Source organism: Erithacus rubecula, assembly GCF_903797595.1.
Source record: "Erithacus rubecula genome assembly, chromosome: 12".
Lineage (NCBI taxonomy): Eukaryota > Metazoa > Chordata > Aves > Passeriformes > Muscicapidae > Erithacus > Erithacus rubecula.
The window spans coordinates 8,319,076-8,342,036 of NC_136664.1; the positions used below are offsets into that span (position 1 = coordinate 8,319,076).

The following is a 22,961-nucleotide window of genomic DNA, read 5'->3' on the forward strand; positions in this document are numbered from 1 at the left end:
TAAAAATCAGACTTGGAGATCAAATGTTTGTTTTCTTTGGGAAATAAAATTACTTGTTTGTCAGCTCAATTAATGTTATTTGTTCCCCTTTTTTCCACTCATGGGTTTCCTTTCATGTTGTGTTCAGTGCTTAATTCTGCCAGCACAGCCTTTGCATGAGGGGGGCTTCCCTTCCTCTGTGCCTCCTGCTTCTTGAGCCCTTTCTTTTTTTGCTTGAGTGACCTTAGCTGGTAAGTGTGGAACTGAGCAAGTAGGCACAGTGGGGGCTCTTTGAAATGCGTTATAGTGCTAAACATCAATTATGCTTTGATGAGGATTTGCCAGAGGATTAATTTAGAGCTGTTAGAGGAGGTGCTGTCTGAAAGTTCCCCTTCCTGGCTGAGCACAAGCTGCTCCTGAAGGATGAAAAAACTCAAATGGATTTGGAATGTCTAAACAGTCTTTCAGTCTGAAGTGGGTGCAGGCATGTGTGTAGGTTTGCCTCTCTGGTGATTCAACATAGACAAACTCCTGTTCCATGGGAGGTTTTGATGTGCCAAGTAGGCTGAAATAACTGTTGAAAGTTGAATGTTTTAAATTTTTTTTTTTTCTATACAATTCAGGTAATTTTGCTGTGAATCTGTTTTGTTTAAGATGGATATTATTAATTATAACATGTCAAACTCATTTAGTGTTACATTTGCTTCATTTTAATTCCCTTGTGACATCACTGTATTGTGTACTGTTATCTAGATGTAGGGCCTTAAGATCTTGCATTATTCAGTGCTGCATCATAAGACACAGTGCACATTGATGCTGTACTTGGGTTTTCATCAGCTGGTGTTACTTCTTTGGAAAAGCCTTTACCCATGCTACCATTGACACAGGAAAACTTCCTTATTTTTAGCACCGTGTGTGTTGTTTATTTTACTGACCTCTGAGTAGTTTGTAAATTTTAGGAGGACTGAAACCAGTGCTTGGTCTTTGTTGAAATCACTCATTTATTGGGATAAAATACAGTGTTTCTTGGGAGTAAGGAGGAGTGTTCTTGTTTAACTATTTAGATGTGCTGTAGGATCCTTCTTGACTGGCAGCATGCCACCTTCTTTGTGGCACGAAGGTGAGCTGACAAGAAAAACTCTTATTCTAACTGCTTGCAGTTAAACTTCTAACTAAATCCTGGTGCACACCAGTTTATAAAATGAGAACACAGCTTAAATTTATTCCATCCAGTACAGTAGGCAAAAGTTAAAGCACTCACTTGATTAAAATGAGTTCTTGGAAAGGAAGCGGTAGAAGCTGTTAAATGGAGTCTCATGTTACCAGCTGGTTTGGATGTTCTTCTAAGAATACATATAGAAGCTTCCTGGATCAGTATTTTCATTGTGCAGGCACATGTGTAAGAGCTTGCAAATTCATAACATGTGTTTTGCTTTTATTCCAGGTGTACTTGAAGGCACCTATGATTCTCAATGGTGTCTGTGTAATCTGGAAAGGCTGGATAGATCTACAGAGACTGGATGGTATGGGCTGCCTGGAATTTGATGAAGAGAGAGCACAGGTAAGACAGTCTGCACTTGGTTACTTACATATTTGTTTGCTCTTCTGGAGGGAAACACAGTTTTTGCCTTCACTTTAAGTACAAACTCCAAAGAAAACTTGCAGTATGAAAGTTCAGAAACGTGGTTGTAGCAAAACACTTCTTTAGCTACATTAGGTCAAAATGTTAATTTCTAATTTACAACTTTGAGTGATTTTTGCGCTGTTAATAAAATATTTTTTAAATACCAATAACACTCTTCTATTGTGCCTTGCCTCTCCCTAATTTAAGAAACTAATTTGCACATTAATGAAGTGATGTTAATGTGACTATGGGATTAAATAGAAACACTTTGTGTCGAAGTGCCTTTGGAGCAGTCATAGCCCTGAACACTTCCTCCATGATAATTACAGAGAATAGTCCTGCCACCCTTTGTGAATCTGTGAGAAAAGCCACAGACCAAAGCTTTTACTTGAAATCCACCTTTTGCTGTGCATTCACTTCTTGCAAAGCTGTGTCAGTGACTTGGGTGAGTTCAGTTCCAGCTGCAGCAGTCACTGCTGTGGTCTCCGTGGATTAGCAACCTTCAGACTGTGATGCCTTACCCAGCCAGGACAAGTGTGTAGCCCTGAGGAAGGTAATATAAATCCCAAGGTTCTTCATCTGTAGTTACTAAGTTTTATACATAATGTTAAGTCACTGGACTTCTGAACTGTCATCTGAGAGCAGACTGATGGGAATGTGCACTCAAGAGGAAGCAGTGTCACTCTTTTCCAGAATTGGAGAGTGCCTGGAAGTGGGCACCCCTCCAAAAAGGAGAGGGGCCTGGTGATCTGTGCATTTAATTTTTCTTTTCTTAATTTCCCAGTAAATGTTTTTACAAGTGCTTGGATTACTTTAGTTTCCCAATGTGTATATGCTGTCTTAACAGCACTTAACAATTCCCTTTTGTTGTCTTCAGAAAGTTTGTGCACTGAGGTTGTGATTTACTCTTTGTATATGTGAGGGGATATCTGCATGCTCTCAGGTGTCAGTGCTGAGTTGTGACTATAGGGTGCTGAGCTGGAGATCTGATCTGTGTGGATCTGCAGAGATGTTTGTACACAGTTACAGGTGTGTAACTTGGTTTTGGTTTGTGATTCTTGGCAACTATGAGGTTGTCAATGGTCATTCTGTTTGCTACAGTAGTAGTACCTAATGGTGCCCAGTGTCATAAAGAACTATACAGACACAGGACTAGCTGCACCCTTATATGTGTTAGTATTGTAAACATTTGGGCAATCTTTTACATTCTTCAGTTTCCTTTTTCCGGTATCTGTCACTCTGCTTCCTTATTTAAAACTGTTATAATGTTGCTAGTGGCAGTTGACTGAACTGCTGACTTTCCCAAAATAACACTGATGTCAGAGGGGGTTTAAGTGCCTCATACAGTATTGCCTGTGTACCCACTGTCCTTTCAGAGAGATCCAGCTGTTCTTTAAACCCTCCTCACTTTTTGGAAGTTTGTCTTAAGCAAATGTAGTGCTCTTGCGTTTTCCTATCTCTTACCACTTCATACTGATGCTGAGATCAAATAAAATTTTTCTTTGCTGTCATACTTCAGAAAACAAACTACCCTTCACCAAGTCAACAAATACTGTAGGAAGAAAATCCACATGTGTTAACATTGAAGTATTTTAATTGTACCTGTTAAGCTACTGTTTTTTCCACTAAATCCACAGCCTATCCATGTCTTACTGCTAAGTGGTCTTTGTTACTGAAAGTCCTGCCTTCCACTGCTTGCTCAGCCTTTGATGGACTAGCACATACAAAGGTGTACATACATGCTTGAATATCTTCCCTCTTTGAGGATGAATTTTCCTGGATTTGATGTCTGAGTGTCTTTAAGAGACTGTTTCTGTCTTCAATACTTTTGCACCTCTTCTGTAGTAGAGCATCTTGCTATCTCACCAAGTCGTTTCCTACGGGGCTGCTGTGAGGTTTTGTGTACAAGTGTGGGTGTGTGTAAACTTCTCTTTTTAAAATTTCTTTTCAAATTTTATTTTCTGGATTGGGAGGTTTGGTTTTTGTACTGTTGTCATGTTGATTGCTCATTCTGGTGCTCATGTTTTGCTTATTCTTATTTTTCTTTGTAAATGAGTACCAGGAACATTTCTGTAGAATAAAACTAAGATATATAAATTATTTGGTGCCATACAGCTAAATTTGCTAGGCTATTATTACTAGAATTGAATGACATTTTTAACAAGTCTTTGTTAAACTCCTGCTGTAGAAGGTTGAGTTGTTGGTTGATTTGTTGTAATGTATCACCAAGAGTAGAGCAGAATTTTATGTTTTACTAAAAAAAGTTCTGATGCTTTTATCCCCTTTCTCAGACATGAGCAAACCAGTGTTTCAGCTGTCAACACGTCTTCATTCTGGATGCCAACATACTGATTTTTTTCCCATGAATTTCTAATTTAGTTTCTTTTGGTTATGACCTTTTCTTTAAAATATTCCTTCCAAGGCTGTATGTCAGCCTTTTATTTCATGGCCATTCTAAATGATGGTAAAATACAAAAACCTTTGGGGAAAAAAAAAAGAATAATCTTCTGTTTAATTCTGATTTAAAAATGAAGGTAACAAAGACATACATGTCTTCTGCAAACTAGAACTAAGGCAGCTTTTCTGGAATCATCTGGGAGATGAGCTTATCTGTTTTCTCTCTAACCTTCTGCATTATTAAGAACAAACTTACTTTCCACTCTCTGACACTGGTTTCTATGCCCTGTATGAACATTAAAATGGCTGTAAAGGGCAAAATTCGAATCTTAAAAAAATATATGGTGTTGCAGTATGATCTTGTTGGCAGCTTTAAACATCGCACGCTCGTCCCCAGAACGCGGCGGCGAAAGGCAGAGCTGGGCTTGGCAGCTGTTTGCACTTCCCTGCCTTGGGCCACGAGGGAGCCCCTTCACATCATTTCACAGAGCTGCTCCAGGGCCCACGACTGTGCCCACGGCAAAAAAGGCAATTTAACATTTTCTCAGGCTGGGGATGCTTTATCTTAAATTGAAAAATTTATGCACTTAGTCCCCAGGTATATTAAAACTTAGTTGTGCTCTCTACATGTTTGTGTCCTCTAACAGTCAAGGTCAGCTTTTTAAAAAATTATCAGCTTTAAAATAACATTTGCATGTATGGGGGAATTGTAAACTTTTCTATGCATCTAAATTTAAATAATATAAATGATATGCAAGTACTAAGCATGTTCATACTGATGCACCTGCAACAGCTTTTGATAAAATGAAGAATTTATTTGGCTTGTAACTTTGATAATACTTACTTTTAAATGCAAGATAATTAAATTACCACTGTTGGTGTAGTGATGCTAGTGAACTTTGTCTAGGTATACCTGTGAACATTGTGTTCAAAATGACTTTTACAAAGAGAATAACATGTATTGCCTTTTACATAGAGCTTGTGAGAATTCCTAGCCTTAAAAATCCCAGCAGCATTTAAACTACTTTGGAACAGCAGTTCTCCTTTGAAAATGTATTTTAGTAGTAGCTGCATTCCATCTTTGGTTCTCTCTTCTGCTGTAGTGAAGGTGAGTAATATTTCATTAACCTTTATTGACATTTGCTGGAACTCGCCTGTGTTCTCGCAGGTTCAGCAAGACATACTTGACTTTACTGCCAAGGGATAGTTAATGCTCAAAAAAAAAGTGATTTGGTGGAAATGAGGGTCACCTTTTGTGTCACTCTGTGTCATGTGCTTTGGTAGCAGGAGGATGCATTGGCACAACAAGCCTTTGAGGAGGCTCGACGAAGAACTCGTGAGTTCGAGGATAGAGACAGGTCTCATCGGGAGGAAATGGAGGTGAGGGTTTCACAGCTGCTGTCAGTAACTGGTTAGTACTTTCCCAAAACTTTAGATTGTTTACATTTATTTGTCTGTTTGTACAATGTTGTGTATTTTGTTCGTTCAGTGTTGTTATATAAAAACTGCTAAATGCATTGTTTTTTACTCTTGTAAAATGGATTTCAAGTTTTTAAAGTTTTGATAGGAATTCTCTGATCATGTACTTTTTTTCCTTTCTGTAGATGATCTTTTCTGTGGGTACTTAAGCTGTAAAGACATTTATTTACAGAGTTGCCATTTGTCTCTGAAATGGTACTTTAATAGGTGGGAGAGGGATCTTTTGCCTCCTGCATTTCTCATGAACACAGAAAAGGCTTTGGGAGCTGCGGGGGCACAATTTTGGAGCTTGTTATCCCATGTTGTGGGAAAAATTACCAGCCAATTTAATCAGATGCCACAGTCTGCTTTCTTGTACAGGCTAGTTTTATTGTCTCCTCACCTTTTTCTTACTGGTGGGAAGTCTAACTCTTTTTTTTTTTTCCACTGGTTTAGTTTCCCTGTCTTATTCTTTGCTTCTTCAGGGCCCCACAGTCTTGAATCTTGTTCTTTCTTGATGAAAGCAGAAATTACTGGGATTGAAAAAAGAAGAGCCAGGAAAGGGAATGGAAACCAGCTGCTCTGAGATGTCAGAAAGGCAAGAGCTGTAAGAGGACAAGTACATAAGGGGAGTTGGCAGGTTTAGGCAGGCTAAGGTCAGGAGAGAATAGGGAGAATACAGAAAGGCTTTGAATTTCTTTCCCTTACTAATGCTGTTTCTTACTTCCTGCTTCATCAGTAAAGACTGACTTAACTGTAATCAAATATGGTCAATCTGCTGGTTCTATGGTTTTTAGAAAATTTGATTATTGTTATTGTTAAGCTACTTTTCTTTTGGCATCCTTTCTGGTAATTAGGATGATCAGACAGGCTTTCTTCCCTTCCAACTACAACTGGAAAGCACTGAGCATGAGAATGAGAGGGAACAGATAGGCACAGAGGATAATATCTCTCACTTTGAAGTGGCTGGAGTATGTCTCCTTCCAAACACTGCTGCAGCCAGGTCAGATGTCAGCTGCAGCAAAGGTAAAATCCTTGCCTTGGAGGCCTTGCTACCACTGGATTCTTGGAGCAGCAGCTGGATTGCCTAAATAATTCTGTCACAGCATAGCTAGAACTGGCTTGTAAGTTCAGAAGGAAGGTAGAATTGGCTTTAAGCTGTTCATGAAGACCTGTGCCAGCCTGCTTTAGTTTTAACAGCACAGTAAGAACTTTAGGTCTGGCCTTATGTCTTTGACCTCAATGTACTTAAAACTTTTCTTGGCATATTCTGCTTACACTGTGCCCTTCATCTCCACTTCTCTTATTACAGAGAAACTATGTGCATGCTGAAGGTTGAAAAAGAGTGAGGCTTCCTGGAATAACTTTTGGAGTTCTGAGAGACTCTAATTTTTTCTCCACGTGTAGAAAATACTTACTTGCAGCTAGGCTCTGCAAAAATACTCTTTCAATTAACAGTGAGATTGAGGTAATTCTGGGGCTTTGTGACAGACATCAAAACTCATGACACTGAGACACAAAAAGCAGCATCTTTGGCTGTCTGTAGGAGCTGGATTCAATTACTTCTGAAAACACTCTTGCTTTTAATAAGTCAGAAAGCAGTTTCTATTAAGGAATGTCCTTATTAGCTGTTAGTACCCATTTTCTCTTGAATCAACAATAGTTGTTGTCTCAGCTCTAAAGCACTGGTGTAGATCACCTACAGAAAGGAAGAAAGAAAAAATTACTGCCTTGAAATAGGTTTAAGCAGAATCAAAAGTATTGTCAAAGGTTATTTCAAATTTGTGATGTCAAATATAAATCTTTAATAATTACAATATATTGTTTTGCATACTTTCGTATTTATTTTTCTGTGCATGTTTAATATGTCTAACCAAGAGATTTCTTTCCTCCTCCTCCTCCAGTGCTTATCAGGTCCATAATTGGTTTTTACATTTCAGTTTTCATTCCTGTGTTTGGAGTAAGACGTCCTGAACGTGTATCTGGAATGTTTACAGACAAGCTTTTTGTACTTTTGATCTTAGGACTGCATAAAAATTAGAATCTTTTGAGATGAGATGGGAAAGAGCAGAAGTAGACTTACAATGCATTCCTAAAGAGGAATCAGGTTTCTAAATCATTCATTGTTACCCTTGCTTTCAATCTAATGCAGCGTTTGGGCAGAATCAAATGAACTTTAATCAGTAAGCACTTGGTGTTTATGATCCTTGTACTGAATTCTCAATAGAAAGTGATGCATACAAGTGCATTCCTGTGTTTGTTGTATTTGTGGGCTGTATTGAATTTTCTGATGCTGACATGCTCAGTCAGCTTGGAAATCCAGTTTGTCAGTGGCACCCTTCAGATGATTGCATTGCTGACAGCTGCAGAAACCTTAATCCAGACTGCCTTGTGTTCTGTTTCTGTAATTTCAATGGGGCCAGCAGTATCTTTGGTTTCACTACAGAGATGGTGCTTGAAGGCTTTTATATGGAAAATGCCAGTTTTAAGTGTTCTGAGTGAATTTTTATGTATGTTATGCTACACACAAATGAAGACACTTTCCTTGGGATGGTTTTAATATGATTTCTATACACCTTTCATCCTCACTAAAGTTTAGACTTTTCTTTTCTGCCATGCTTGGCATGGACAGTAAAACTCAGAACTGGCAGATGTGGAACAGGATCTCATCAGTGTTAATGATGGTTTTAAGAATTGCAACACTGTAGAAAATCAAGATATTTCTGACAGTAGAATTACAGCCAGAATGCCTTTAATAGAGACCAGATTCTGCCTCAGTGGGGGAGGGAAGGGGAATCCTGCAATATTCCACCCACTCCTACCCAAAACAGAGGCGCCAGCTCTTTGGAAATATTTATCCATCCAAAGCCTGGCAGCATATGAAAATGATCAGATTCAATTCTTTATTTATACAGCTTTCTGAGTAAAAAAGATTCCCTATTCTAAGTCTTCCTGTAGACTTAAAATAAAGTCTGTAGACTTAAAACTTCCCACATAGGAATGGTCAGTGATAACTCATTGAAAACAATGTTAAAACATCTTGTGTGTGACAGTTGTGTATTAGAATGGTGACACTTAGCAAGGGGAAAAAATTGCAAGTAACAATTTAGAAATTATCACTTTGGTAATTTTCATTTTTAAGTATCCTAAAAACCCCCCAACAAATTAAAAAAGATCTCACCCCTAAAAAAAAAAAAAAAAACCCTTCAGGGTTGTGAGTTTGGTTTGCTGTCTTTTCATCATAAGGAATCCCTTCCATTCTAGTTTAGCACACCAGGTCTTTATTTTAATGAACATATTCTTTGAATCTGAGGGCATCTAAGGTGGATTGTGCTTGAATTTTCAAAGGTGATCATGTTTTTGTGCAATTACTCTGATGTAAACAGGGTGGGAGTGGATTTAGGAATTTTCATTGAAGTTTTTAAGCACCTCTGAGTTGAACTGTGTTCTGTTACATTTTTAACATAGTTTGTTTTGAATACAAGATGCTTTTGAGTCAACCTGTATAGTTTGGTTACATCAGATACTGCAAATCCAGCCCCACTGTCCAGGATGCTTTTGTTTCAAAGATACTTTTGAAGTCAGTGAGTGTTCTTACTGCCTTCAGAATTAGGATACCTAATAAGGCATTCCAATGGCTTTTGTTTTTACAAAAATGTTGGAATGCTGAGACAGTGCATATTTAATAATGCACATTAAGAAAGACCTTTTAAAGATTATTGTTTAAAAAAAAAATGAGGTGCATGAACTTGAAATATTTGTATGTTCCCCTTGCTAAACTACAAGAGTGAGGAGACTGAAGGGAGGTTGGTGAGGCAGATGTTTAATTTTCACTGTCTTTATGTCCTTGTGTCATGGTTGAGAGAGTCTGTACGAGTGTCTCTGGTGTGGTTTCACTATGAATGACCAGAGTTCAGTGGCAGGATAAGAAGTGTTCTGCAGAAATTACTCTGAAGTTGCTGTCTAGATGTGAATTTCCAGGAAGAACTTTTGCTTGTTTTTCAGTCTTCAATGCAAAAATGTGTTACACTGTCCAGAATGGCTTGGAGAGATTTAAACAGCCCCTGGTTGGTGAAATTAGAATCCATTGGAAGTAATGGCCCGTGTTCAGTATGGAAAATCCACAAGCAGGTGCTTCCTGCCTGTTCTTTGCTGGAGCAGATGGCACAAAGCAGTGGATTTTCAAGGGATGGGTAAAGAGAAGAGGCCCTCTGGTGTATTGTTGTTTGCAGGTGGGGGTATTTGGTGAAGATTTGTTTTGTACAAACTGTAATTTCAGACTTGCAGTGATCTGTGAGTGTGCAGTTTGTCCTGCAGAGTTCCTCCAGAGCTTGGTTTAGGATGTCCCTATGGCTTTACTTGGGGATGAATTGGATCTGTTCTCAGTCTTCCAATGTAATTTCTTCAACCAGTATTTTTGAAATGTCATTTTTCTATTTTGTGTTGCTGCCATGCTCTTTATTTTAGCAACATTGTGAGTAAAGAGACAGAGTGGTTTGCTCTCCCTAAAACAGTCTAGTCTAGCAATATGTCTGTTTGTGGTCTTGTGCTAAATATAAATTACATTAATGGCTAAGCAGAGCCATTTTGGGAAACTGCATGAAATTCCCATTTTAAAAACCTTCATTTTGCTGAAAAAAAAAAAAAAAAAACTGTTTTGAAACTTTTGTTTCTTCCAGAAGCAATCCCTCTCTATACAAAGCACCAAAAACTGCCACCAACCCCACCCTTTAAAAAGTGCTGAAGTGAAAATTTACCTGAATTTTAAGTAATGTGTCCTGCCCTAGGTCTCTACATATTTTTGCTTGTTGGGAATTACCAGTTGAAATGGGCAAGATAGGTTTAATGTAATTGTGCTGTGGGAATTCTTAAAAAGCAAACAGAATTTTGTTAAACTAGTGTAAACAGTTTACAGTTGAAAGAAAATAAAGTAGTAGGACTGACTTTCATATTCTTCCCAAGGTTCTATTCAGTGAAATTATTCTCCTTTTCATATTTTTTTTCTAAGATGAAACTCCTACTGTAAATAAATGCTCTAATTATATTTTTTCTCAAATATAACTGGCTTCAGAAAACATATAGTATCACAATAAGTATGTGAGGGCTTTTTCGTTTTTAATTTTGGCTTGAGGTTTTTAAAAAATTTTTTCTCATCAGACTCTCAGATTTTAAAGGGTATTTTCCCTTATTAATATGGAATTAATTTAATTAGTGTTTATTGTACATACTCTCCAAACTGATAATGGTAGAAAAATAGTATAACCTTTAACACAGCTTTTTGGATTTGAAAGAAACCCAAACCATTAATTTTTCATATGCAGTGGGTAGCGTAGACTTGGTGTATGCTTGTATACAACCATAAATAATTTGTTTAGATGCAGGATGGATACAACATAAATTAGAAAGAGGTGCTAGAGTGGGAGTATGTTGCTTCAAAATGTTCTCTGCATTGCCAGTCCAGTACAAGCAGGCCAGTTAAGTTATGATTAGTTTGCTTCACAAGAACTTAAATAGCTGGTGGTTGTGCCAAAGTGCTACAGAATGCATAGATCAGAAAAACAATTTGTGCTGTAGAGAATCAATGCTGACTGGAGGAGGAGGAGATCAATCTTGCAAATCAGGGAATACTGTAATATAAGCGTCTTCTTTCAGTCAATGAAGGTTAGAAAGGGGCTGAGCAACAGAGGAATGCTGTCTGGAGGCAATCAATATTAATTATAAATTTATAACCTTTAGACCAGCTTTCAAACAATACTTTCTAAAAGGGAGCACTTCATGCTTTTTTTCTCTTGGAAAAGAAGTTTTAATATGGAAGCAAAAATTTCAGTTTCTACTCAAAGCTCTTCAGAGCTGCCTATTCCTGCTGTGCTTTTTCCTTCCTTGGTTTGCAGTGACCTTGTCCAGTGACCAGTTTGAGGCAGCAGAATTGTTACCTTTATAATAGCTTTTAAACAAAGATGCAACCATTGCAAATATTTAAGGTGGGGGGGGTGCATGGGAGTCAGGAAGCAGATGTGCTGCTTGGGCTGGTCATGCTCTGGAGCTCTGTTCCAGCCCGTGGGAGAGCAGGCTCTGCAGGTAACACAGTTCATGTGTGTTTTCAGTCTGTTTCTAGGGAGTAGAGAGGAGTTTGAAATGAAGTCTTGATGGAGGCAAGTGCTAAATAACTCTTATCAATGGCCTTTGTCAGGAAAATCTTTTATTTTGACTTTCAGTGAGCTTTAAAGACAATCAGAATGGAAGTAGGAATAATAAAGAGCATTGAGTATAAAATTCTTGGCATTAATAGTTCTACAGTTAATTCTGTCTAACATCCAGATCTCTTGCCAAGTTTGAGAAACTGTTTTCCATTATTTGCATAATTTAAGTGGTGCTTGACATTATAATTAAGGAAGATCAAGGCTACTTCTTACCAGGTTCAGTGGGAAGGAGAGCTGATAGCAAAATGGATGTTATAGGCAGCAAACAAAGCAACTGCAGAGACTGGATCCAGGCCATGAAGTCTAATGCTGATAGCTATGCCTGCTAGGAATGTGGTAAAGATCATATCCCCTCTGTCTGCCAGTGGCTCATGGCTGCAGTATGTAGTGGTGCTGCTGTGGCTAAAGTTCTGAGAAGTGAAGATTGAGACTCTCTGTGCAAGGCCCCCAGAGACCAGAAAGCACATGGGCTGCTTCATCAAGCTGTGACCAAAGAAGTTCTATTATACATAAGTTGACATTCTCACTGTGCTGTAGGGCCCCAGTTTTGCTGACTCCAGTTCTGAGAAGGCTGAGTTTCTCCTGCCCTTCTATCGAGTCAGGGCTGCTGGAGGCAGGGCCAGCATTTTGAATCATGTTCAAATCTCTGTGGGAGAGGCTGTTATTAACCAGCAACTCAAAGAGCTTTCAGTTTTTTGTTGCTGTGGGTCTGCCCCAGATGCCAGGACTAATGTGGAGGTGTGCTTGATTGTTACTGGTCATTTTTCTGAATATTGCTCTCTTTATTTCAGGGTGTTGGTTTTTTGGGGGTTTTTTTTGGGTTTTTTTTTTTTTTTTCTTTTTTTTTTTTTTTCTTTTTTTTAAATTTTTTGTATTCAGGTGGTTTTTATCCTGTGGTTGTATACCTTTTCTAAAAGTGTCTGCAAACCATTCTCAGGTTTGGTTGGTTGGTTTTTTTATCCCTTTTGTGGAGGTTGGCAGTCCTAAGAGAATCCAAATGTTCACTGTTTAGTTTTTCATAGCATAGCCTGATTTTTCACTTATTTAGTAAATTATAGATGGCAGATGCCAAGGCACATAATGCATCTGCTCTGTCTGTTTCAACAGGACAGAGCTGCCAGAATCCAATTAAAGAATTGCAGTGGAGTTGTCCATGGAGAGACTTTATTTTGGCTATTCTTTTTGTGACAGCCCTTCTTCAACTTAGCTCCCTCTCCCTTCCCTCCTCTTCACCAGTGTCCCAAGATGTATATGTAGTGGATATGGTTGTGTGTGCCATTTCACTGTGGTATTCAGAAGTTCCAATTTTCCCTGCTGCTTTTTAAGTGATTCATAGAAAGGGAGGGCCATCTTCATGGCAGCCCTTTCCATCCTTACTAAATTTGCTTCCAGCTTTCTCAGTTCTGCTTTCTCAGAGCTATCATGTAAACCACACAGTGGGACTGCATTATCTTTTCCTGATGAGCTCACGTGGTCAGAGGAGTTGGTTTCCTTAGGTATGTTTGTGGCCTTAGAACATGCACAGAAAAGGGGTACTTAGAGATGCTTTCTTGAAGTCAGTTTAAGGAATTTTGTTGGCACAATTGGAAGCACAATAAGCTGCAGCATGGGGCAGGATTGAGTGGCTTGGGAGGAAGATGTGTTTTGACTGCCTTGATTGCTTATGTGCCACCTTCCTTATTGACCATGTATTTTTCCTTTGTGCCTCAGTAACAGATGTAAAGCCTCCAATGTAGTTCTTGTTCAGAAAATTCAACTCAATGATAAAATTACTCATTTGATGATTCTAAGCTATATAGTTTTTAGAGAAGAAAAACAATATGATACAGATACTACAGCATCATGCTCTTGACAGGACTTTCAGTCCATTCCCCTAAACCCCTAAAGAGAGTATAGGTGCAAGAGAGATACTACAGGGCACACTTTTTGTGTTTGTTTGCTCTCAAGTCAAAATGCTTTTACAAAGCTCTTCTCTTTTTTGTCAGTGTGTCATTGCCCCAATGGCATCAGCATTATGAGTTCAGCATGAGTAATCCTAGAGTAGCATGTGATAGGAGGCTTTGAAATGGTTTTTTGCCAAATATGTTTCTGCAATTCTTTCACTTGCTCATCACACTCTCTCCAGGGTTAGAGGTTTTCAATGGCTTGTGGCCAGTTACAATTCCTTCTGTGCTGCAGAAGATTTGCATGGCTTCATGTGCTGAAAGCTGAGTGTGAAGTGTTTTTTGGTGTTGAAACTCCTGATGTGTCCATCACTTTAACTCTTCTGTTCCTGGATTTTTGGGAGAAAACTGGCAATGTTGGTTAAAATACATTCACTTTTAGGGTAATTGCAGCTCTGGTGGAATCTGTGTACTAATTGCAAGTTTCTCACAAGCAGGTATTTGTTATCCTTTCACTAAATAACAAATGAAGAACATGTGAAGTAGTGTTCCTTCAAATGTAAAATCAACATTTGACTGAAAAAATGAAATAGACAGCGAAAAGATGAATAACTGCTGTTTTCTCATGGCTCATTAAGCATGACTCATAGCAGTGTATTCCATTTCCCAATGGCAAAGATAGATGCATCTTTCTTAATTGAAGCAAGTCTCCTTAATCCTTGAGAAGTGAGCCCATTATTCACTGAGAGTAATATTGGTGCTTTTGCATGGCAGCAAAAGGTATGCATTTCAAAAATTACAGCAAAACTTTCAATTTGGAGGATTTATTAGCTATGGTGGGGAGTATAGGACCCCCAGTGTGGTGAGAAGTCTGGAAATTGCTGATTTACATCTATAAAAAGGAAGTTTTAGCTTCCTGTAATAGGCTGAGGAGAACTAGCAGATACTACCCTACTGATAGTCACATTCTTCCTACAAGGATCTCATGGCATTTCTTACAGAAGTTGTGCTTCTTGCTCCACAATGTGCTTTCTGTCTTCATACAAAGTGATTTTTCTAGTCTTTACCAAGCATCTTTCATTTTTTGTATTTTTCTTTCAGCATGAGAAGCACAGTTGTAGTTTTTGTATAGTGTGCACGTTGTACCCTGGCAGAGTAGTTATGACTCCTAGAACAAGCCTGCTTCACACGTTTGTCTTTTTGCACAGTAGTAGCACAAGGAAAGGAGGCTGCCTGAGTCAGAGCTGTCATTCCAACATGTTGCAGTTGCTTATGTAAATCCCCACTTACTGAATTGCAAAATTGCACCTTTATCCACATACACTGTTGTAAGATATTGTAATGACTGCTTTTGGTGCATTTGAGGGTCATTTGTCATGCCTTTTGCATAGCACTTGAAAGGGCAAATCTGGTAGTTGTTCACTAGTGGCTTCTGCAAACTCTACAAGTAGCAATGAGGTCACGAATCATGCAAATTCTTTCATATGCTTTGAAAGAAAAGGCCACTTTAAGCAAAGCATAAATGCAACCATATGCTCATATCTTGGAGCCTTCACTGAAATTTGACAATAAAATTGCTGTGCATATGATTTGTTTTCTGAAGAAGACTCTCTGTTTTTAGAGCAGTAATATAGCAGCAATTAACTTGCTGGTCTTTTCTAGTTAAGTGTAAAAATGTTTATTGAGTGCAAAATTGGTAGAAGTAAGATTTTGGTAATTCTTAAAGACAATGCATGTCTTTCCTTTTAGAAGAAAAAGGCAGCAGTAAAACCAGAAGAAATCTTGTTACAGTCTGTTCAATAGACGGGTGTGCAAAGTAGAACTGTTGCTGTTTTGCTAATCTTGGTACAACTCTTAAATTAGCCTGGAAATCTATTCAGATTTGATGAACAAGCATTTCATATTAAGAAAATCTTTACAGTACAGTTTACTTTTCTGTTGAAGGAAAAAGGAAGTGTGGGCTTTCTCTGTGATTTTGATAGTCAAAGCTGAATGATTTGGCTTTTAGAAATAATGTGAAAAGCTTAATTAAATGCCATCTTCTAATATTTTGTATCTCTACAAAGAGGACAGTGTGCAGAAGTTGTTTCAAGGGCCTAAAAAAATACACCCTTAAACACTTAGAATCATCAGTGCTGTATGGTGATTAGAGCAGTTTGCTTTAATGTGATTCCTCAAAAAGATTACTGAGAAATCTGTGGGTTTGTGCACCAGCAGTGGTGTTGGTTGTCACCTTCAGATTTCTCCTGCAAGCAGGAGAAGCAGATTGTTCCTTCAGAGTGCAACTAGTGCAGATAAAGCAAAAGGATTGGCTCACTCCTAATTATCTAAAGTGCAACCAACTCTGAATGTATAAATGTAGTCAGTAGCAATTGTGATATTTAAGTCAGTGGAAGTGTTTCCAAAGCAATAGTGGTAATGTGACCACTAAGGAGAGTGCAGGAGGGAATTTTCTGCTCTGGAAACATGCTGATTACTGGAGGGATTTATTGAATGAACTCTGTGTGCATCAGAAAGGAACCATTGTACATGAAAGGAAAATGTAACTTTAAATTGACTTTTAGATAGAAGGAAGCAGCAGTTCTCTGTTTGGGTGCAGCTAACCTAGTGCATTGGGAGCATACAATTAGGCAGACAAGAAGAACAGTAGATAAGGGAGGAAGAAGTGAACAGAGAAAGTTGGAAAAAGTGGTGTCAGCAGTGCATGCCAGAGGGTCTGGGAGGGAGCAGGCTCTGCTCGCTCACCCTTTGGAATGGGAGTGCAGCAGCAGCACTCTGTGAGCTGGGACAGCTGCTGAGCTGAGGGGAGGCTTCCTCTGTCAGTAAATGTGACTCACAAGAGCCCAGGGAGCACCAAAGAGCACCACTTGTGCCCCTGTTAGTCACAGTTCTGCTGAAGCACTTGTGTTGTTCAGTGTGATAGTGCAAACATGGTAATTGCTTGAAGGGTATTTCAGTGTCTCAATGCCTGTGTTAAGGCTGTTCCCCAGTATTTCAAGAACACAGGAAAAGTTTTTCAGAACAGGGAAGGTTTGCATTTTTTAAAGCCCTGATTATGGCAGGTTATTGCAGCTGATGAAGCTGATGGAGCCACTTGGAATAAAGCCTGTGTAGTGATACTCTCCAGCAGCTGAGAATGTGGCCTGAGACTGTGTCATGTGGTAGCTACAGGTCATGGTGCCAGCTATTCACTCTTAAATAAAAGTACTGGTACTAAAATGTCTTAAAAAACAGCTAGCATGTATTAAAGATGCTCTCAGAATCCAAGTATGGCTTTAAAATTTTAAGGAAATCAATGTTTTCAATGTATTTATATGCAGTAAATATTTACATGTAGCATTTGTGTGCTGTACATGTGTACAGGTAGAGAAAATAGGTAGCCTTGTCTCTTACTGTGAGTGACCATACTTAATTCCCTCTTTGCAATGTCATTAACTCAAACTGTTTAACAGAATCATTTATTTAAAGGAGAACTTACATTTTATTTTAATACAGGTGTGCAATAAAACGTCACAGAGTTTTCTCAGTTTAACTTTGCAGGTGGACTGAAGAAGGAAGCAGTAAAACCTCAACTTTTATGAGGTGTTAAAATGTGTGTTCATCTATAGATTAAATCGTGGTGTGTGTTACTATAAGTCTCTTGATTCTAGAAGAAGCTTAAATAAATGTTTCCTTCATAAAATTATCTAGAAATTATGTGATGTACTCTATATCGTATTGTAGCTTTTCTTCCTCAAACCAATAGAAAAAGTTAACAGAAGGGAATTTCACAGGAAAGAAAACTGTTTTTGGAATAAGAGACACAAAATTGTTGCCTAACCATAGTGGGAGTCTCTTTGCTGATTGCAAAAGTGATATTTGAGCCTGTCAGTGTGAGTGTGCATGTGTGTGAGCACGGGCAGGCTCTGAGCCCCAGGGACAGGGCAGTGCTGGGCTGCCAGAGCCACTGCCCTGCTCTGAGAGCAGCTTTGGGGGGGAAAAGCATGGTTTTGGTGTTAAAAATTACTGCTTAGCTCACTGCTTGAATTGTCAAGTTTTTGCCTTAAATTGGTGATGGTCTTAGTAGTGTTAATATAGTGAATAAGAGCCCAGGTGATTCCATGGTTCTCATCCCCAGTGTGTTTGTTAATGCAGGCAAGAAGACAGCAAGACCCTAGTCCTGGATCTACCCTGGGCAGTGGTGATGATCTCAAACTACGTTAGTCAGCGGCAGCAGGCGTCCCACGGCTCTGCACACCTGCATTGCTTCTACTTGGCAAAGGATTGAATGAAAGACCAGAAACTGTGATAACTGGGTATATTATGGTCTGTTTCCTGACCTGCGGCAGTCCGAGTCACCACGAACTGCCATGGTTTGCACTATGTTTATGTTACAATACCTGCATTTCCCATTTTAAGCATGTAGCCAGTGGCAATTTGAAATTTTGTTTTTCTATGCAAACTTATTTTTGTTGGCACTATTTTAGTGAAATGGAAACTTATGCAGCTATAAAACCATTTTTCTCAACTGTAATAAAAATTGTCACTTAAAAATAGGTCAAGATATTACAGATTTAGAACAACTTTTTTTTTTTGTTTTTGGGTTTGTTGTTTTTTGTTTTTTTTTTTTTTTTTTTTTTTTTTGTAAACTGCCGGAAGCCAATGCATTCCAAGCTTAATTTTTTAATATGGGCTTTTGGAATTTTGATTGTCTTTATTGTGTTCCTGCTTTTAGATAATGCATTCTTATCTTTCTTTCAGTTTTCTTTTTTCTAAATTTGCAAGACCTTCTTAAAACTGCTGACATTATTTTGCATTATTTCCAAGCTAAACCCAGTGAATCAGAGCTGTTGGAATCAGCTTTCAAACTTTGTGGGTTTGTAAATGTTACAGTTGCAGTATTCATTTAACTGCTAACAATTCATTGGTTCCACTTTTAAAATTATTAAAATCGTAAAATGTATATTTTTGTGCATTAATGCGTTCTGCCCCATTATCTGTCTAGATTTTATTCTGTTCAAGTGAGTTTGGGTGGCTGTTATACCCTGTATATAGTGCTTTACTGAAACTCAGAGGAAGTCGCAGGCTGGCTTCTGTTTTATTCAGGGATTTTTTTAACTAGTTCTTCAAAGGGATACTGCAACTCCACAATCAGATTCAACAGCATTTAAACTGGGAACAAAAGTGATCAGCTGCCAAGGTTATATATATATATATATATATATATATATATATATAAAATCATGTTTAAGATAACTGCTTTAAGTATATTTTATATCTTAGGCTTTTTGTAAAGTTGTGCTGAATGGTGAAAAGCTGAGATGAGCTTGTGTGCGGGAATCTGGTACTGCACATAGGCTCCTTCTATTAAATCTTATGCAAATTAAAACTGTTGCAGTATATATTGCATTTTCTAACAGGGTAAGATTTGGGATGAATTATTGTATGAATTAATCTTGTTTTATTTGGGGTGGTGGTGAATGGACTTGCTCCAAAGGTTTCATTGCATCCAATATTTGAAGAAAATTTATTAGAAACGTGATGTCATTTGGCTTTGTTAAAATGTGGTGCTTCCTGTACAGCCTGATTGATTAAAATGTCACTTAAATACCTTTTTAAAATAAGGGATCTGAATCTAGTATTTTAAGAATTATTTTAAAGGTAGAAGCTCTAGAACAGTTAAATCTACATAAATTCTATAATTAAGACAATTATACATTTCTCATTAATGGCAAAACAATTGATGCAAAAGAGGTCTTGCAAAAGTGTAAGCAGATGTCAATGTGAAGGAGAATCTTTGTATGATAATAATATGAATATTTAACATTCACTTAAAATGTCATTAACTGTAAACTGTGAGAATGTCATCAAATAGAAATATTTTGATACTTCAATTTAAATGTGATTCACCTGAAAGATAATCTTTTTCACTCTGTGGCCACATATTCTTCTTGCTCTTCTTCCCCCAAAGAAATAATTTTTCTAAAGTGTTTCTGCAAAGAGTTATTTAAGGGACACACGCATGCATCTGCACGCATCCCTAGCCTTGGATCTTCTCTGCCATCTGTGTATTTTTGATGGAATAGTCTGAAGATTTATTTTAAAAGGTTTTCCTAACGTTTCAGACAGTGGTTTTAAACCATAAGTACACAGGAAATGATGCTATCAGATATTAACATTGCTATCTTTGTGTAAATACTGAACTTTCCCTATCATCATTTAGCATTCTGCTGCTTTCCATATCTTAATGCTGGCATTAAGATCACAGCCCTTACCCTCTGCTGGTTAGTGCAGACTTTTTAAAGTGCATTTTAAGTTATTGATGCAATTTGATATTTTTCATAATTTCTATTTAAACTGAAGTTGCATCATCTTTCTTGAATTCATCTCCTGTAAGAGTTGCCTTAAGCTACAGGATTGCTTTTGCTACTTTTTGTGTTGTATGTTTAACTTTCATAATAAACTTCTGTGTAGTGAAATCAAGGTGGTGTAAGTTTATTTGACTCCCTGCTGATGTATTTTGTTTAGGTGCAAAGCTGCCTTGATGTCCATGGCTAAAGCAGTGGTGACATCCAGTGGTCACTTCTCTAACTGACCCCTCTGCTGTGTTCAGCTGCTGTCTGGGAGCAACCTTTATTCAAGGGTCTGCACTGGGGAAAATGTGGATTTTGCTGCTCTGAAAGTCTTATTTCTTACAGCTGATACACCCTGCTTACTCTGAAGGCATAGATCTCCTCCAGGGGCCCCAAGCAAGGGGCTGTGTGCACTTACAGAGTGCTGTTTGTGGGCACATTGTGAGAGCAGCCACCAAACCTTGTTAATTGTGCTGTTTGGGCAAGGGGGGAGCCAGGGGAATTACGTGTTTAAGTTCAGGAAGTGGGGAAATGTGGTGAAGTTCTGTGGGGAAAATGTGAATATTGTATGCTACACCTGAAGACCTTCTGAAGCTGCTAAAATTTTAGGTGGTATAACTTCAAATAGCTAACACTGACTGAATGACAGTGGTTAAGTACTGAAATCAGGTAGAGGACTGCTTGTTTCATAACAAGGCTTTAGGAAAATTTATGTGCAAAAGGATAACGAAAAACCTTATTTTATAGTTTTACAATATGGCTGGGAACAGACCAGAGAGCACCAAGGAAAAACAAAGCACTGCTGTGACCTGTGGCTTTCCTGGACATTTTTTCAGTGCCAAAGGGAGGTAGCTTTTAAAAGAGACAAATGACAAACCCTGTTGTTCTGTTTCCCTTGCTGAGGGCAATTGGTGCCTGTCAGCTGCTGCAGGCTCTGCTGCCCAGGCAGTGTTTTCAAGGCATCTGTAAAGAGCTGTTGATAGAGCTGTTGGGTAATTTGTCCATTTACCTGCAAGCTGATGGAAGGATTTGCTTTTCTGCTCAAGGTACATCACAAGTGGATGAGTACAGTGCTTGTACAGCCTTTTCTTGGCTGCAGGTGAAGGACAGAGGCACTTTGTCCTCTGGCTCTTCCTAGATGGAATTTGTCTCTCGAGTGTGACAAGCAAAAGGAATCTGAAAATCTCCCTGCATGAGGCATATACACCACAAAAGAATTTTAAAAGCATTGCAATTCAGTGCCTTAACTAGCACTCCCTCGATGTGGGAGTGAAAGACCACTGGAAATGCTGGAGCTTATTGGATTTAAGAAGGATGTCAGGACCTGGAGCACAGCAGGTGAGGTATGGTCACTTTCAGCTGGGTTTTTTAACCTCCTCTTACATGACCTTTTCTGAACCCAAGAGAACAGAGAGAAATAACTGTTTCTCAGAATTCTGAAATAGTTTAGCTTGAAAGGGTGCTTAAAGCTCATCTAGTTCCAATCTCCCACAAGACCAGGTGGTTCAGAGCCCCATCCAACTTGGCCTTGAATGCTTCCAGGAATGGGGCATCCACAGCTGCTGTGGGCAACCTGTGCCAGGGCCTCACTGCCCTCACAGGGAAGAATTTCTTCCTGATACCTCATTTGAACCTCTCCTCTGTCAGTTTGGAGTTTCCCCTTGTCCTGTCAGTCCATTTCCTTGTCAAAACTCTCCAGTCACTCCACTTACTGAGAGGGCTCTAAGAACTCCCTGGAGCCTTCTCCAGGCTGAACTGTCTACACAGAGGTGCTCCAGTCTCAATGTTTAGTCCCTTCACTGAAGTCCTCAAAACCTGCATAAGCAGGTTTCCTAGTTTCTCTGGAGGGAAACAGCAGCTGTCCTGGACTCATGGTCCCCTTTCTGAAAGCAGAAAACTGAGAAAATGAACTGTGAAAACAGCAGCTTTTCTGTTCCTGCAGATCTAGGATGGTTTGTCTAATAACAAGCCTTGTTCAGGTGAGGTCTGGGAAGTTAGATGAAGATGTGGTTTCAGAGAACTCCAGAACTGCATGGCCTGGGGTGATCTTAGCAGGACTTCTATACATTTTTTTGTTTACTGTGAGTTCAGGACTCCACTCTGTCATAGATGTATTAAAGAATCCATCCTATCTGAACAGAAATAGGACTGATTTCTGTGAAGTTGCATTATTTTGTTACTACATTTCCAATGCAAATAAGAGAATGACAGAAATGGCTTCAAGGATGGGAATTGCAGTGAGAAGTTAGAGCAGAGTGAGCATTTGCATGGGCAACATTTCTCATAGCTCATTTGCCTGACATCCTGTCTTCACACTGCCACCAAATGTAAATCCCAGGCCATGCATATTCATCAACTGCTGCACGCTCAGAGCTGCTCGGGTTTAAGTAACTATTAAATAGGTTTCTCAATTACAGGTTGAGATAAGTGAATTTTCAGAATTGCCTTGGGCTCATTTCTTAAAGCTCAGGAGTGAGAGGGGGGAAAGTAGCACAGAAGAGCTGAGTGCTGCCTCCCTGGTGCTGTTACCTGGCACAGCGGATGGCTGGGGAAAGGAGTGGGAAACCAGAATGCTTCTTGCTCAGTTTTGTGCCTCTTACTGGGCCTGGTCCACAGTTTATCACAGCTGGTGAGACTTCTGCCAAGTCTTTGTTACTTCCCACAACTCTTCTGATATATAACTGTTTTCTATGCTCTTGACTTGATGATGGGGTCTTGAAGGACATGGATTTTCCTGGGGCTCCACTTTCTCTTGTTCTACAGGCTGTGATTCTCTGCTTTCCATAGGAATTGATGACTTTGCCACATTTCCCCCTTTGCAATCTTCTTTCTTCCCTGGAGCAGGTCATGGGTTTGTCTTGAAAAGAGAAAGACCTTCTAGAGATGGAGCAAAATTTACACCTGAAAGCTCCTGGCTTTTCCATCTGTTACCCACTGGCTTGCTGGGAGAGTCTGTCCCTCTGAGCCTTTCCTGCCTGTATGCCCAACCCTTGCAGCTTTTCTTATTCATACCTTACAAGAACCCAGCAAAGTCTAGACACAGAGAAACAAGCATTGTAAGGGAACCAAAGCTTTTTGTCTGTGGGAT

The 22,961-nt window shown here is 38.9% G+C and overlaps 1 protein-coding gene across 2 annotated transcripts in view; it reads left to right on the forward strand.

Annotated features, from left to right (window-relative positions):
- CBFB (core-binding factor subunit beta) overlaps positions 1–20,003 on the forward strand; it is a 36,975-nt gene extending 16,972 nt beyond the window's left edge. Inside the window, exons 4-6 of one of the 2 annotated variants that reach the window (XM_079315861.1) lie at positions 1,424–1,540; positions 5,285–5,411; positions 17,676–20,003. In XM_079315861.1, coding sequence (XP_079171987.1) covers positions 1,424–1,540; positions 5,285–5,411; positions 17,676–17,698 — 267 coding nt within the window. In that variant the 3' untranslated portion in view covers positions 17,699–20,003. The remainder of the gene's footprint in view (positions 1–1,423; positions 1,541–5,284; positions 5,412–17,675) is intronic. The other variant, XM_079315860.1, reaches the window with a different exon arrangement.
- The last annotated feature ends 2,958 nt before the right edge of the window (positions 20,004–22,961 follow it).